Source organism: Vulpes vulpes, chromosome 14 (assembly GCF_048418805.1).
Source record: "Vulpes vulpes isolate BD-2025 chromosome 14, VulVul3, whole genome shotgun sequence".
Taxonomy (NCBI): Eukaryota; Metazoa; Chordata; class Mammalia; order Carnivora; family Canidae; genus Vulpes; species Vulpes vulpes.
In genome coordinates this window covers 473,344-488,894 of record NC_132793.1, presented here as the reverse complement: position 1 = coordinate 488,894, position 15,551 = coordinate 473,344, and the positions used below count along the sequence as shown (strand labels likewise).

The 15,551-nt window shown below is 65.1% G+C and overlaps 1 protein-coding gene across 15 annotated transcripts in view; it reads left to right on the top strand.

The window, feature by feature from the left end:
- Positions 1–418: 418 nt before the first annotated feature.
- The window catches only part of RTEL1 (regulator of telomere elongation helicase 1), a 31,599-nt gene continuing 16,466 nt past the window's right edge, over positions 419–15,551 (top strand). For 5 of the 15 annotated variants that reach the window (XM_072735341.1, XM_072735343.1, XM_072735344.1 and 2 more), the window contains exons 1-9: positions 3,301–3,833; positions 4,758–4,953; positions 5,228–5,321; positions 5,922–6,003; positions 6,208–6,268; positions 9,705–9,780; positions 10,409–10,493; positions 12,112–12,177; positions 12,966–13,119. In XM_072735341.1, coding sequence (XP_072591442.1) covers positions 3,720–3,833; positions 4,758–4,953; positions 5,228–5,321; positions 5,922–6,003; positions 6,208–6,268; positions 9,705–9,780; positions 10,409–10,493; positions 12,112–12,177; positions 12,966–13,119 — 928 coding nt within the window. In that variant the 5' untranslated portion in view covers positions 3,301–3,719. Of the gene's footprint in view, positions 505–2,916; positions 3,072–3,246; positions 3,834–4,757; positions 4,954–5,227; positions 5,322–5,921; positions 6,004–6,207; positions 6,269–9,704; positions 9,781–10,408; positions 10,494–12,111; positions 12,178–12,965; positions 13,120–15,551 lie in introns of those variants that run through there. The other 10 variants (XM_072735342.1, XM_072735337.1, XM_072735335.1 and 7 more) reach the window with 9 other exon arrangements.

Sequence of the window (15,551 nt, the reverse complement as noted above, 5' to 3'; positions counted from 1 at the left end):
AAGGCCTCCGAGGAGCATCCCGGAGGGCGAGTCGGTTCTGAGGCCGAAAAGAGGGTCAACGGGAGGGGTGGCGAGGCCTAGAACAAAGCCCTGGGAGCCAGCTGGAGAGAACAACCCCGGCTGACACCCCACTAGCTGTGCGGCTGGGACCCAGTTTCTGACGTCCCCGTACGCCTGTTTCTCAAGTGTAAGAGGCGACAACAATGCCGGTGACCAGATGATGGAGAAGAGGGGGGCACTTGGTCACGTGTGGGGTCACGCCTCCCCTCCTCTCTGGGCACAGGGTTCTGGTTGATACCCGCAAAGGGAGAGCCTGGCAGAGGCGGTGGGCCCCTTGCTGCAAGGGCCATATCGTCTCCCTGTGGGCCAGGGAAGCCATATGGACGGAGTCTCATTCCCATTGTAGGGGTGAAGCCACGGAGGTCAAGAGAAGCACTTGCTCCGCAACCATGTAGGTCCTAAGGCCAGGAATCAGACCGGAAAGCCTCGGGAGCCTGTGGAGAGGTGAGGCAGGCTCAGAAAGGGGACGGGCCGGGACAGACCCAAGGGTCAGGGCAGCCCGCAGGCCCGGCAGGCGTGAATGCAGGCACACCTGCAGGTGACACATGGCAAGCGTGGGACGGGTTAACGTGTCCTGTGGTCCACAGTGTACCCCACAGGGCCCACAAGAGCAGGCTCTCCGCTCAGCTTTGTTGACTTGGCCAAGATCTCTGTGCCTGCTGGGCGGGGCTGGTCACCGCCCGCCTTGGGGCGCGTTTTCTCTCATCTTTTGCGATTAGGTTCAGATGTGGCATCGCCGGTTATCGTTTCTAGCGGGCTGGGCAGTCCCACAGAGGACGTGCGACCGGACAGCTTGTGCGCTGGCTGTGGTTTGGGCCCCAGGGGCCCCGAGACTCTGGGTCCTGCCTTGCCTTCCCTGGGCCTCTGGGAGCACCAAGGCCTCTGCTCTTAGAAGACGCGGGGGGGGGGGGGGGGGGGATGGAAATGAAGAGCAGGACTCAGCGCTCTGAGCCGGGGCTGCTGGCTTCAGGCGGTTTGCCCCCCACCGGCCCTGAACCCGATAGGGAGAGGATTTTTTTTTTTAATTTTATTTATTTATGATAGTCACAGAGAGAGAGAGAGAGAGAAGCAGAGACACAGGCAGAGGGAGAAGCAGGCTCCATGCACCGGGAGCCCGACGTGGGATTCGATCCTGGGGCTCCAGGATTGTGCCCTGGGCCGAATGCAGGCGCCAAACCGCTGCGCCACCAGGGATCCCATAAGGAGAGGATCATCTGAGAGGCCGTTGGAGGACAAACCTGTCCATGCCTGAGCTGGACTGGAGCGGGTGGGACGGAGCCCTCTGCCCGCGTGTGGCCAGCGGCCCCCAGGCCTCACCGGCAGGGACGTCACGGGCCCACCCGCAGCTCTGGGGGCGGCGTTGCCAGCGGCTGTGGGCTGTGGGCTGGCAGCTCCCCAGAGGTGGCTTCTTCCTGGCGCCCTTTGGAACATGCTGGGGCGTCCAAACAGCTACGCCTAAGGGGTGGGCAGGCCTGGGTCCCACCCTGACCCCCGCGGACGTGGGTGCCGGACACCCCCAGGGAGGCCCCGGGCCCACCCTGACCCCCGCGCACGTGGGTGCCGGACACCCCCAGGGAGGCCCCGGGCCCACCCTGACCCCCGCGCACGTGGGTGCCGGACACCCCCAGGGAGGCCCCGGGCCCACCCTGACCCCCGCGCACGTGGGTGCCGGACACCCCCTGGGAGGCCCCGGGCCCACCCTGACCCCCGCGCACGTGGGTGCCGGACACCCCCAGGGAGGCCCCGGGCCCACCCTGACCCCCGCGGACGTGGGTGCCGGACACCCCCTGGGAGGCCCCGGGCCCACCCTGACCCCCGCGCACGTGGGTGCCGGACACCCCCAGGGAGGCCCCGGGCCCACCCTGACCCCCGCGGACGTGGGTGCCGGACACCCCCTGGGAGGCCCCGGGCCCACCCTGACCCCTGCGGACGTGGGTGCCGGACACCCCCTGGGAGGCCCCGGGCCCACCCTGACCCCCGCGCACGTGGGTGCCGGACACCCCCTGGGAGGCCCCGGGCCCACCCTGACCCCCGCGCACGTGGGTGCCGGACACCCCCAGGGAGGCCCCGGGCCCACCCTGACCCCTGCGGACGTGGGTGCCGGACACCCCCTGGGAGGCCCCGGGCCCACCCTGACCCCCGCGCACGTGGGTGCCGGACACCCCCAGGGAGGCCCCGGGCCCACCCTGACCCCCGCGGACGTGGGTGCCGGACACCCCCTGGGAGGCCCCGGGCCCACCCTGACCCCCGCGCACGTGGGTGCCGGACACCCCCAGGGAGGCCCCGGGCCCACCCTGACCCCCGTGGACGTGGGTGCCGGACACCCCCTGGGAGGCCCCGGGCCCACCCTGACCCCTGCGGACGTGGGTGCCGGACACCCCCTGGGAGGCCCCGGGCCCACCCTGACCCCCGCGCACGTGGGTGCCGGACACCCCCAGGGAGGCCCCGGGCCCACCCTGACCCCTGCGGACGTGGGTGCCGGACACCCCCTGGGAGGCCCCGGGCCCACCCTGACCCCCGCGCACGTGGGTGCCGGACACCCCCTGGGAGGCCCCGGGCCCACCCTGACCCCCGCGGACGTGGGTGCCGGACACGGCCAGGCAGGCGGGGAAGAGCCCCGAGGCGCCCCAGGATAGGGGCGGGGCAGTCCCACGAGCCCGGGCAACGCAGGGGCGCGGCCGCGGAGGGCGCTGGAAGGCGGGCGCCGGCGGGGCGGGGCGGGGCGGGGCGAGGCCGGAAGCACACCACCCGGGGGACGCGCGGGGCCCCAGGCTCAGGGCGGGGCCGGAACCCAGCGCGCGGACCCTCCCCCGCGGGACGGTTTCCGCCCGGAGCGACGCCCTGCGGACCGGAACTGGGAGCGGAAGTGCAGAGCGTCCGGGGGCGACCGAGCGCCTTAGCCCGCGGGGTCCGGACCGGCCGACGACGGCCGCGACGCGGTGGCGGGGCCCCGGCTGACCTGGGGCAGATCCTGGGGTCCCCCGGCCGCGGAAGGCTGTCCGCGGGGACGAGTGAGTGGCAGCCGCAGAGACCCCGGCACCCGCGCCCCGAGCCGCGCGCGCCTCCGGGAACTGCAGCTCCCATCAGACCCCGCGCCGCCCGGCCCGCGCGGGTCTGTGCCGCGCTGCATTCTGGGGCCGGTGGTTTTCCTGCGCTCGGGGGCGGGGCCTCCGGGGCGGGGCCTCCGGGGCGGCTGCGCGAGGGGCCGGCGCGCAGTGTTGGCGCGAACTGGCTCCGGTGCACGGGCGCCCGGCCGGGAGCTGGCCTCCGAGCTCCGCGCAGCTGCGGGATTGCAGGCGCGGCGTGTGCCGCCCTGCTCGGCCCTGGCTCTTGCCCGTCCTGTGGGCCCGGCCGCCCCTCCCCGAGCTCGAGGGACCGGTTTGGGACCGGAGCGCAAGGCAGGCCCAGGGGCTGCGCCTCCCCTCCCCGGTGCCCCAGGCCGGCCGTCCCACCGCGCGGGGCGGCTGCGTCGTTGCCCAAGTGGCCTGGCGCCCCAGGAAGGCTGGCTGCAGGCTCCTGGTGCCCCCGTGTGCCCTCGGGCCTCCCGTGGAGCACAGCCTGGGGTCCCATCTGCAGTGGCTGAGACCCCATGTTCAGAGGGGTCGTGTCTCTCCCACAGCCTGGGTGTCAGCCAGCCTGTGTCCTGAGAACGGGCCAGCATGCCCAAGATAACCCTGAACGGCGTGGCCGTGGATTTCCCATTCGAGCCCTACAAATGCCAGGAGGAGTACATGAGCAAGGTGCTGGAGTGTCTGCAGAAGGTACAGCTGCGGGTGGGTGAGCACGGGCGGAGCTTCAGCCAAGTCCTGACGCAGCGTAGCTCCACTCCCCGGTCACTCGTGCTGAGCCCTGCTGGGTACCAGGCCTCCTCCCAGGTGCAGGGCTCAGTCCTAAACGGGGCTGGTGTTCTAGGAGACACGGGAGACACGAGGACAGAAAGACCGTTGTTGCTCGGAGGGAAGGTCATGAGGTCACAGGCTTGGGAGCACCTTGAGGGCCCTTCTGAGGAGGTGGCATTTGAGCCAAGGCCACGTATGGAGGAGCAGCCAGCAGTTTGAGGATCTGGGGGAAGGGTGTATTCCCACGGGGCTGGATACTCAGCGTCTCGTCCTCGCTTGGGAAGGGGTTTGAGCTCGGGGGGTGCTGGAAGGCAGAGGGGTGCAGGTGGCTGGCTGACTCTTGGCATGCTCTCGTGCATCCGGCTCGGGCCCCCGGCCTTGCAGCCCCCAGCCTTCTGCAGCCGGGCTCCTGGCCGCTGTTGTGGGCGCGGACTCCCGTGCCCGGGCACGAGGAGCACGGCGGTGCCCATTTGCCTCCGTGTCTCCCCAGCCTGCTGCTCGGGCTCCCGTCTGAGGTGTATGTGGGTCATCAGGTTCTGTTCAGCACGGACCACCTGCGGCTAAAGTCACGGAGCCATGTTCTGTGTTGAGATTTGGCACCTGATTAGTCAGCTTACTATTTATACCAAGTTGAAAAATACCGTGGAGGTTTCAGTAATGCTCTGCGAATTGTTTGCTAACGAGGGCCGAATTAGCTCATAGCTTTTGGCTGGTGGCCTGAGCGGAAGCTCTGTCAAGTTATCACTGTCCCCAGGCCTTCTGCTACCTGCGGGGTGGCCTCTGCCTCTGCCTCAGGTGGGCTCTGGTCTGCAGTGCTCCTCCCCTGCTTCCCGTGACCTTGCTCCTGGCCCCATTCAGAGAGTAAATGGCATCCTGGAGAGCCCCACCGGCACGGGGAAGACGTTGTGCCTCCTCTGCAGCACGCTGGCCTGGCGGGAGCACCTCCGCGACGCCATCTCTGCCCACAAGATTGCTGAGAGGGTGCAAGGGGAGCTTTTCCTTGATCGCACCTTGTCATCCTGGGGAGATGCCGCTGCAGATGGAGACGGCGCAGGTGAGGCTCCCTTCAGCTCCTCTGGGGCCTCTGCAAAGAGGTGGCCACGGGGTAGAGCGGGCTGGTGAGGTCCCGGTGCAGCTGCTACGTCCTCTCTCGCCATAGGCCTGAGGTCATGACCCTGTGGCCAAACGAGAAGGCCACACATGTCCCCCTAGGTCATTCCTGGGACTAGGGGCGAGGGCTGAGGTAGCCAGGTGCCCCTGGGTTAACAGCGCACCAGAGCTTTGTGTCATGGAGCTGTGACCTGTTCTGTTTCCTTGTCCCCGGGCAGCTTCCTACGCGGACATCCCAAAGATCATTTATGCTTCCAGAACCCACTCACAGCTCACTCAGGTCATCCGCGAGCTGCGGAACACCTCCTACCGGTAGGTCGCGCGCTCACCCTGCCTCTGAGGTATGCGGGGGTGGGGGTGGCCTTGGCAAGGTGGCTCACGGTGCACCGTGCCTGGACCCCGCTCTGAGGCTTCGCTGCGCTCCAGCGCGCGCTGTGCACTGGGCTGCAGCCAAGGCCACGCTGTCCCTGCCGCCCACTGCTGACACGACAGCAGCTCCCAGAGTACGTGCCGCCCTGGGGTTAGCACCCTGCGCTCCCGGGGGGCGCTGCCGCCAGCTGTGGAGGGGCGCAGCGTGCCGGTCGTGTGAAGGGAGGGAGGCCGCCTTCGCTGCAGGGCAGGGGCCGTTCCAGGGTCTCACACCAGCCTCGTGGGGCCGGGGGCCTGGTCGGCGGGTGTCCTCCTGTGTGTCCCCTGCCCTGCCTCCTTGCTCACTCTGGGCCGTGCAGCGGAGGAAGCGCCTCCCGAGCCCAGGGCACGTTCTGGCCACGGCCGCTCCCTTGGCTTCCCAGGTGCACACGCGGGTCACGTGTTGAGGTGCTCCGCGGTGGCCCCACAGCTCACGCTTGTGCTGCTGGATGGCACCGGGGCTGGTGCTCTGGCTCCTGGGCCCACGGCTCTCCCTCCTGCCAGGCCGAGGGTGTGTGTGCTGGGCTCTCGGGAGCAGCTGTGTATCCACCCCGAGGTGAAGAAGCAGGAGAGTAACCACATGCAGGTGGGTTTCTGGGGTGCGCGCTCGGCCTCTGTGGTTCCCTTGGAGCTCTCGGCTGCGCCCCCAGGGGACGGCCCAGGGAGGAGCCGGTGGGCCAGGGCTGGCACGGTGCCGGGCAGCACTGCAGGTAGCGAGTCCCCTGGCCGGCCGGCGCCCCGCCCTGTCTTCACCATCATGCTAGCCGGGCCCGCTGCCTTTTCCTCCCAGATCCACCTGTGCCGAAAGAAGGTAGCGAGTCGTTCGTGTCATTTCTACAACAACGTAGAAGGTAAGAGGATTCGTGGAAGCCACTTTTGCTGGTTGGCGGCACCCAGCCAGGTGGGCTTAGAGCATGTGCTGCTCGGGCCGCGTGGCCTGCTGGCTGTCCCATTTGGGGCTCCAGAGCGGCCACGTCGGTGCTGCCGGATGAGGTGGTGCCGGGCACTGTGTCCCGACCGTGCACCCATTGGATTGTGTGCAGAAGAGCTCGTACGCCAGGGCAGGAAAGGCTGTCGTGTCAGAAGGGCGTCCTGGCAAGGCTGGCCTCTCGCGCCGGGGTCTGGGAGCTTGGATGTCCGGGGTCGCCACTCCCTGTGAGGAGGGGCTCTCGGGGCCTAGAGCGTCCTACGCAGAGCAGCTGCTTCCTCCCGGGAGTCTGGGGCTGGGGCGCGTGGCCGCCGCGGCATCTACGTGACCGGCCCCAGCAGGAGCCCCGGGCTTCTGGCCGGCTGCCCAGCCGACAACGTTTCACACGTGGCCTCGGCTCGTTCGGGGCATTTGGCTGAGGAGGGGGTCCTGGAAGCCGGGCCTGGTCCCCAGGACGCCTCTGCGGGCTTGTTTCCCGTCACTGATTCTGCTGTGTGTCCCTGGGCTGCGGTAGGGCCCTGTGTGGGTGTGGCTGCCCTGGGGTCCCCCGAGTGCTCCGCGGCTCCCAGAGGTGGCTGAGGTGACGGCACAGGGGCATGACAGCAGCTGGCCCTGCTATGGCTTCACGTGTGTGACCTTAGGTGTCCACAGCCCTTGGTGCCTGCTGCTACTTTCCTTAGGCCCTGGGTGGACGGCTGGCCCTGGTCTTTGCTTTTCCCCGGGCGGGTGTCCCTCACATCTGTCCAGGAGCAATGGCAGAGGCGCTTCTCTGGGGTGGCCTCTGTAGTTTCCTGTCTGCAGTCAGGGCTCGGTGGCTTGGGGGGTTTCACTGGAGTGGGGTTGGGGTCCCCTGTTTCTTGCTTCAAGGTGGGGACTCAGACCCGGGCTCAGAGGTGACAGGCCCTCGGGCACGCACAGGTGATAGTGCTGGGGTTTGGCGTGCCCAGCATCCAGGGCAGTGCTTGCTCCCGGAGGCCTGAGCTAGGGGGTCCCTCACCCCCCAGGGAGAGGCATCCCTGCGCCCTGTCCCGGGAACTCCTCGCCACCACGCTTGCTGTGGTGTCTGCTCTGGCAGCACCGGGGACCCTCGGAACAGCAGGGGAGGGTGCGTGGGAGGTTGAGCTGTAGCCTGGCCGCAGGGGGCCTGGATGGGGGTGGGGTGGGGTGGGTAGGGGCAGCTGGCAGCCCGTGTGGCCTGGGGGCCTGGGTGGCTTTTCTCCTTGGCTGGGTCTGCCTTCTACTCACAGCCCTCCCGCCTCAGTGCAGCTCTCCCATGGGCCTTGGGGTCCCCTACGGCACTCATGGAGTCCTCTTGTGCCCCGTTGTGGCCACCTCCCTTGCCCACGTTCCTGGCAAAGGTGGGGTTGCAGGTGTTCTTCTTACCACGTACCAGAGCCTTCGGGCAGAACCCAGTGGGACGTGCTGCAGCCACCTTTCCACAGCAGTTTGTGGTTCAGCTCTCCACTCTGCAGCCCTCGCCTGCACCGCCCCCCGCACTGTCCTCATGTGCACTGTCCTCACCTGCACAGCCCCTCACCTGCTCTGCCCCTCACCTATGCAGCTCCTCACGTGCACCGTCCTCACCTGCACAGCCCCTCACCTGCTCTGCCCCTCACCTGTGTAGCTCCTCACCTGCACTGTCCTCACCTGCACAGCCCCTCACCTGCATGTCCTCACCTACAGAGCCCCTCACCTGTACTGTCCTCACATGCACTGTCCTCACCTACACAGCCCCTCACCTACATAGCCCCTCACCTGCTCCACCCCTCACCTACGTAGCCGCTCACCTGCAGTGCCCCTCACTCGCACTGTCCTCACCTACGTAGCCCCTCACCTGCTCCGGCCCTCACCAGCACTGTCCTCACCTGCACTGCCCCTTACCTGCACAGCCCACCAGCTGCAGTGCGCTCACCTGCAGCATCCTTTACCTTACCTGGTGGGTCCCAGAGCAGGAAGTGGCTGGGAGGTGAGCGGGGGTGGGTGGGGGGGTGGGAGCCGATGGAAGTGGAAGTGACCCCCCCGGCCCCACTGTCCCCGGCCCTGTATGGTGACATGAGGGTGCCTCAGCTGTCCTGCTGGCTCCAGGCTTCATCGGCCTTCCCCTGGCCCCCAGCCTCCCAGCTTTGCCCTGGTTCTTGCTGCGTGTCCTGTCGGATGTCCACGGCACATCCTTGCTGTGCCTCAGCCTCCGCTGCCCTCCTGTCACGGGGTGTGTGGGGGCGTCGCTGGCAGCCACCCAGCCCTTGGGGAGAGTGAGTGGAGCCTCTGGGAGGAGTCCAAGAGGAGGAGAGGCATGTGTGGGAGGAAGGCGAGAGGTGCTAGGGCCAGAGTCCTGCCTGCCTCTGTCTGGGGGAGCAGGCCCTGCTGACCACCTGCAGCATCCACGCGCCGGCAGCCGCCCTGGGGTCCCTTTACACCCCCTCCCCTGAAGGTTGCTGAGCTCCGGGCTGTCCTGCTACAGAGCCTGTGGCTTGGCTGCTCTGTTGCTGTGGTGCTGCTGAGCACACAGTTCTTTCTCCTCCTCTCCCTGCTGTCCCTGGGGTGCCTTGGGGTTCGGTCACTGCTGAGGTGTGTCCTGGCCTGTATAGCAAAGGGCTGGGCCTGGGACCTGGCACAGTGGAGCCGGGGCCAGGAGCCTGTGTTCACAGGAGGCTGCCCCGGGGCTCTGGGGTGTGTGTTTGAGAAGATCCCTGGTCCTGCCAGCCTCGGCTCCTGGGTTGCTGGGTTCAGGCAGGTCCTCGGAAGGTTCCTGGGGCCCCTTCTTGAGCACCTCCCTGCCCTGGGCCACCTGGGCAGCTAGCAGGGAATGGTGCTTATCCTGGGCTGCCATCCTGGGCAGGGGCCCTGAGTGTCAGGCGTCAGACGGGTTCTGCCTCGGGGCCCCCCATCTGCCCTGCCTCAGATCCATGCTCCTGCCCTGTTGACATCGGTGGGCGGGGGGGGCAGGGAGCAGAGAGAGGAAGTGACTTGCTGCCAGACTGAAGCCTGGTTGTCTGACAGATGCTTCCAGGGCACGGCCTGAGGGCCTCTGGGATGGTGGAGTTAGGCAAGGGGCTGTGCTCCCCCTCCGGTCCCCACGGGTCCCCTGCCCTGTTTACGCTCAATCTCAGGCCAGCAGCTAGCGTCTGAGGTATAGAGCAGGGCTTCCTGAGGATTACTGCAGGTTTGGAGTCCCTCCAAGGTCGCTCTGAGACTCACAGGCAGGAGTGGCCTCTCGTGAGTCCCCAGGTGGTTGGGTACCTGGGCTGCCCTGAGGGAGAGTCCTGGGGTGGCTGCTGCCACTGCCTGGGCGTCCCTTTGGGGTCTGTGGTGACTCACGGGGCCTGAGGACATGTCTTCACTGTTGCCTGTGTCTCCAGAGAAGAGCCTGGAGCAGGAGCTGGTTACCCCCATCCTGGACATCGAGGACCTGGTCAAAAGCGGGAACAAGCACAAGTAAGAGCCCTGGCCAGGCAGCGGCGGCTGCGTCCCTTTAGGACAGGCTCTGCCGCGGTGAACGAGGGCACGCCGCTTCCTGCCCTCTGCTGCCTTGACTGAGCATAAAACTAACCGTTGTCAGGTGGGAAAAACATAAATGGTTTTGAGCATGACGGGGTCAGCAGGGAAGCTCCCCCTGCCTCCCGGTGGGCCCTGTGCTGGTGGGCAGCCCCGGCTCCCAGCAGCCTGTGGGTTGAGCATTTACGCTTCTCTCCTTGGCTGGTTCCACTGAACATGCTGGCCTTTCTGACGTTTGCTTTAGGGTTTCGAGTGGTGCTGAGACAGGACAGCATTTGCTTTCCGATTGTCTCGTTCCTCTACCCAGGAACAGGACTGGGGTTTCTTGTTTACGTAGATTTTTAGACGGCTGATCCGCTCACGTTAACAGCTGATGGTGTGAAGCGTGGTGCGGTGAGCCCTCCCAGGGTCCGCAGGCCCGGCTCCGGTCTGAGCCCCCCACACAGCACGAGGCTCCTTCCTCCTGCTTGCCCATCAGAGGGCACCTCGGCCCGCGGGAGTGCTCCGTGGCCTGGGCCTCCCTCCCGGCTCCGGTGCGTGGTGCTCACAGCGTCCCCTCTTTCTCCAGGCTGTGCCCCTACTACCTTTCTCGGAACCTGAAGCAGCAGGCCGACATCATCTTCATGCCTTACAACTACTTGTTGGACTCCAAGGTGAGGTCTCCGCCCACGTGGCGGGTGATTCCTGATGTCGGGGTGTCCCTGGGCTCGTGAGGGGCCGTCAGAGTCTTTGTTGGTTCTGTTTCTGAGATGAGACCATCAGAGCGGCGGGCGTGTGGCAGGACGCGGCCCGCTGCCTGGTCTGGGCCCAGTGGTGCCCGGCGGGGGCTGTGGGTCTGTCGTTCTGGGCTTTCTGGGCGTGGGCAGGCTGGTGGACTGGGGAGAGCCATGGCTGCCCCCAGGGCCAGTCCCTGGTGGCTCAGCTTTTCTCTTTCTAGTTGGGCTCCGTGAGGCAGGCCGAGTGTGCTCTTGCACGCTCTTGCCCTCCCTCAGTCGCTCTCGGGATGCACGTGTCCACCCATCTCTGCACACCCCTCTTGTTTTAACGCGGGGCTCACTCTCCACGTGTGCAGCAGCTTGTCCTCCCTGGAGTGGCCCAGGGCCCCTGTTCCTTCATCCCCTCAGCACCGCTGCAGGGGAGACCGTCAGAGGGCAGTTGTGGGCGTCGGTGGGTGGAGCGGGTGCTGCAGGGCCGGGAGGTGTCAGGAGCGCAGCCTTGGGGGCCACAGAGCCAGCAGCCGCAGGGGTGCCGTGGGGGGGGGGGGGGCGGAAGCAGGCCGTGGTGCGGAGGTCGGTGTTTGTGCAGGGCTTGTGCGTGGTCTCGAAGACCGGGCCTGCCCCAGAACAGCCGTGTCACCCCTGAAAGGGTGGTTCTTTCTGACCCTCGGGAAGTGGAGAGATGGGAGGAGCAGGGCGGTCTGACAGGAGGTCGGGGCTCCAGGCCACGCTGCGGAGCACAGACCAGGCCGCTGGCCGCTCGCACGGTGGCGCCGCCAGGGCACACCCATGTGTGTGGTTTTCAGCAAGCTTGCGTAGGTATTTCAGCAGGAAAAGGTAAGGTTGGCCCTTTTTTCCCCTAAAAATTGGTGCTGCAGTAGTTGGATACCTGTTTGGAGAAGAGTGAACCTCAGCCGTTACTTCACACGGTACAGCCTCAAACACAAAAGCCAGAAACGTGACGCTCCTCTAGGACAGAGCAGGGAGGGCAGGCCGAGCTTTCTGAGCTCAGACGCACAGCGTCCTGGCCACAGACAAACCCGTACATTGGACTTCACCTTAATTTAAAGCCTTGACTCTTGAAAAGAATGGAAAATTCAGAAAATTACAGCAAGTCGTAAAGGGAGAGGGTACGCCTGGTCTGTCTGGGTCTCGAAGGGCTGTGCTGCTTCCAGGACAGCGGGAAAGGCCGTGCACGCCTGCTGGCGCCGAGCGGGCCAGAGGTCGGGCGGGGAGGGAGTGGGTCTCCTGGCCTGGCTCAGTGCTCGCGTCGACACCCCACTGCGTACTGAGAACAGGCACTTTGTTTTATGAAAATTGAACATCGCGTGCAGTCGAAGCCCAGAAGTACTAGTGCTGGCCCCCAGCCCGCTCGCCTCGCCCCTGCTTTGGGCGTCCTCCACCCCGTGGCTGTGCGGCAGGCATGGTGTGGGTCGGGCCCTGACGTCCAGCTGCGTGGTGGCGGGTAGAGCCAGGTGGCCGTGGCGCGAGGGCCTTCCCCTGCCTGCCTCGTGCCTCTTGGCTCCAGCCCTGCTTCCTTCCGCTCTTGCTGCAGAGTCGCCGGGCACACAGCATCGACCTGAAGGGGACGGTCGTGATTTTCGACGAAGCTCACAATGTGGTGAGTGTCCAGGTGGTCTCTCCGCCATACCTGCCCTCCCCCACTTCCCTGCAGGGAGCACGCAGACCTTTCTGCCCCAGCCCTGGGTAAGACACGCTGGCCGGCCCGTGGCCCTGTCCACGCAAAACCCCCACAGGCCTTCTTGGTGGCCGCCTGGCCTGCTGCTTGCCCCTTGACACCACCGCCTTGGTTCAAAGAGGCCACCTCCCGGCCCCTCGCTGTCCCCTCTAGCCTGCTCCACCCACTCCTGGGGCGTCTGCTCAGGGCCCTGTTTTTCCAGGAATGGCTGGCCTTGACCAGGGCACGGAAGGAAGGCCACTTGGGTGCTCCGGAGCCTAGTGTCCTAGGTCAGCAGCGGCCACCCTCAAGCTCCCACTTGGTTCCAGGCGCTCGTCCTGGAGGACCATAGGCCCAGTAGGCCGGGTCTGGCTTTTGAGAAAAGCCGGAAATCTACATATACTTCTTTAAGTTTTTTTTTTTTTTTTTTTTTTTTGAAGTAACTTCTACGCCCAACTTGGGGCTCGAGGTCGAGAGTTGCACGCTCTTAGACTGAGCCAGCCAGGCGCCCCAGAAATCTATATTCTAATGGAAAATTTTCCCATAACGAAATTTCAAACGTTGGCGTGGTCGTATGGCTGTTGGACCAGTTTGTGACGTGGCCTTAGAGACCGGGGTGGGGCTTGGGGGCCCTCTGCTTCCTGTAGCCCCGCACCCCTGCCCCACCCACCCTCCTGGATCCCCAAGTCCCCGCCCGCACCGGCCGTAACATGGTGTGCTTGGGCCCTCAGGAGAAGATGTGCGAGGAGACGGCATCCTTCGACCTGACCCCACATGACGTGGCGTCTGGGCTGGACGTCCTAGACCAGGTTTTGGAGGAGCAGACCAAGGCGGCACAGCAGGACGAGCTCCGCTCGGAGTTCAGTGCTGACTCTGTCAACTCAGGTGAGCTCACAGGTGGGAAATGAAAGAGCGGCTGCGAGGTGGTCTCGGGTCCGGAGGCCAGAGCCTTCCCAGGCCCTCCTTTCAGTCCAGTCCTCGTCCGGGCACAGTGCAAACTTCTGTAAGAGGTTTCTAAGGACCTCACAGGCCAGGAAGTAGGTACCACCCAACCATTCCAGCATTTTCTAAGGACCTCTCTGTACTTTCCCAGCCAGTATAGACTTTCCTGCACTGGATAAAATTGAAAACCAGGGCCACCTGGGTGGGGTGGGGGGTCTGCTTGTCCCTCTCCCTGTGCCCCCCACCCACACCCCCTGGCTCATGCTCTCTTTCTCTCCTTCTTTGTCTCTCAAATAAATAAAAATCTTTAAAAGAAAAGAAAACCAAACGTACTAACCGTGAAGTGTGCTGCTTTTGAGTGGCCTGTGAGCATTATTCGGGTATGACCTCCTCTTCTCACAGGTTCCCCTCTGGTGTCTTCCCTAACGTGAAGATGAGTGGGGTGTGCGTGGACGTCTTTGATGGACACGGTTTGCCCAGGTGTCCTCCACAGTCCGTGAGGGGCCGATGGGGACCCTGGATGGGTTTGAGCAGACCGCTCTGCAGTAGGCGTCTCTGCTACTTAGTTGCCGGAGGTCATGGGTTTGGGCGTTGCGCTGTGGGCGTCTCCAGACGCTTGCTGTGCCCTGTGCTTGGGCGTGGGCCCCGGCGTGAGCAGCTGGAGCTTCCTCCTTCCCTGCGTGACCCCCTCGACCCCCCCCCCACACGGACGGACCGCAGGGGGGCAGAGGCTCTGTCCGCACCCTTCTTGCCCTTCCGGCCTGGGTCTTTTCCAGGACTCGTCTGACTTGCTCGGTGCCTGTGCTGGTGGGGGGCTTGTAAGTGGCATTTGTCTGGTCAGCACAGTTCTCAAAAGTTTGGGTTTTAAGACCCTTTATGTTCTTCTTTTTTTTTTTTTTTTAAGAGTTTATTTATTTGGGAGGGAGGGAGAGAGAGAGAATGAGCTGGGGAGAGACAGGGAGACGCAGACTCCCCGCTGAGCAGGGAGCCTGATGCGAGACTCAATCCCAGGACCCTGGGATCACGACCTGAGCCGCAGGCAGATGTGCACGCACTGATGCACCCAGGCACCCCTACCCTTTATGTTCTTAAAGCTCACTGAACTGGCTTCCTGTGAATTATGTCTCCTGGTAACTTCTGTATCGGAAACAACTAAAGAAGTTACAAAGATTTGTTTATTCACTTGTCACAAGCCATCGCGTGTTAGGTGAGGTTCCTGGGGCTGCTGTCACTCAGCGCCGGAGCCGGGAGGCTTGGAACAACAGAGCAGTCCCCCCTACGGCGCTGGTGGGCAGGACTGAGGTCCACGCGTCGGCTCCACCCCAGGCCCGGCTCCCCGCTCCCAGGCTCCTGCGGGCACGCTGCTCCGTCTGCACCTGCCTGACTCCCTGTGCGTCTGTGTCCAAATTTCCTCTCTTGTAAGGACACCAGTTACTGCAGTAGGGCCTACCCCATCCGTGGCGATCCCGTCCTAACTTAGTCATGTCTGTAGAGACCGTATCTCCAAGGTCATGGTCACAGGAACCAGAACCCGAGTAGGTCCTTTTATTTATTTTATTATTTATTTATTTATTTTGAAAGATTTTATTTATTCCTGAGAGACACAGAGAGCAAGGCAGAGACACGGGCAGAGGGAGAAGCAGGCTCCTCGCAGGGAGCCCCGTGTGGGACTCGATCCCGGGACCCCAGGATCATGCCCTGGGCCGAAGGCAGACCCTCAACCACCGAGCCCCCCGGGTGCCCCCGTCTAACAGTTTAAAAGCACACGTAGTAATCTGGCTCCGTCGGAGGTGGTCGGGCCTCACAGCTTTCTGCTCTCGGTCTAACGTACCGCTCAGCGCGTGTCGTACACCTTTGCTGGGGCCGCTCTGAGAGTCGCCGCGGACTTGGTAGCTTGAAGCTACTCGGGTTTGTCGTCTCGAGGTCTCGCTGCGGTGGACGAGCCGCACTCCCCTTCCGGAGGCGCTGCCGGCCGTGGCTCCCGGGCCGCCGCTCGGGCCTCCGCCTCCTCTGCCTTGGCCTCCTGCCTCCGCTCCGGTACGGGCCACTGGTACCCAGGCTCCTCGCCCCGTCCCACGGCCTCTCCGTAGTCCCGTCTGCAGAGCTCCTTGGGCCGAGGAGAGTGATGTGGTCGCCGCGTCCGGGGATCAGGACGCGGACGTGTTTGGGGGCTGTCGGCAGCCCCCGCCGTGTAGCCCCCCGGGGAACTGCAGCGTGTTCCTGAGAGCACCGGAGGGAAGAGGCGAACCGGGTGTGGTTTCCAGTGGTCGTACCGTGGGGGCCGCTCTGGCCTCACTCCGCCCTGAACTGACGCAGGCCCCGGCCTCGAGCTTGCCCGTCGCCCGTGGGGCCCTGCCTGTGCCGCTGTCCCCCTG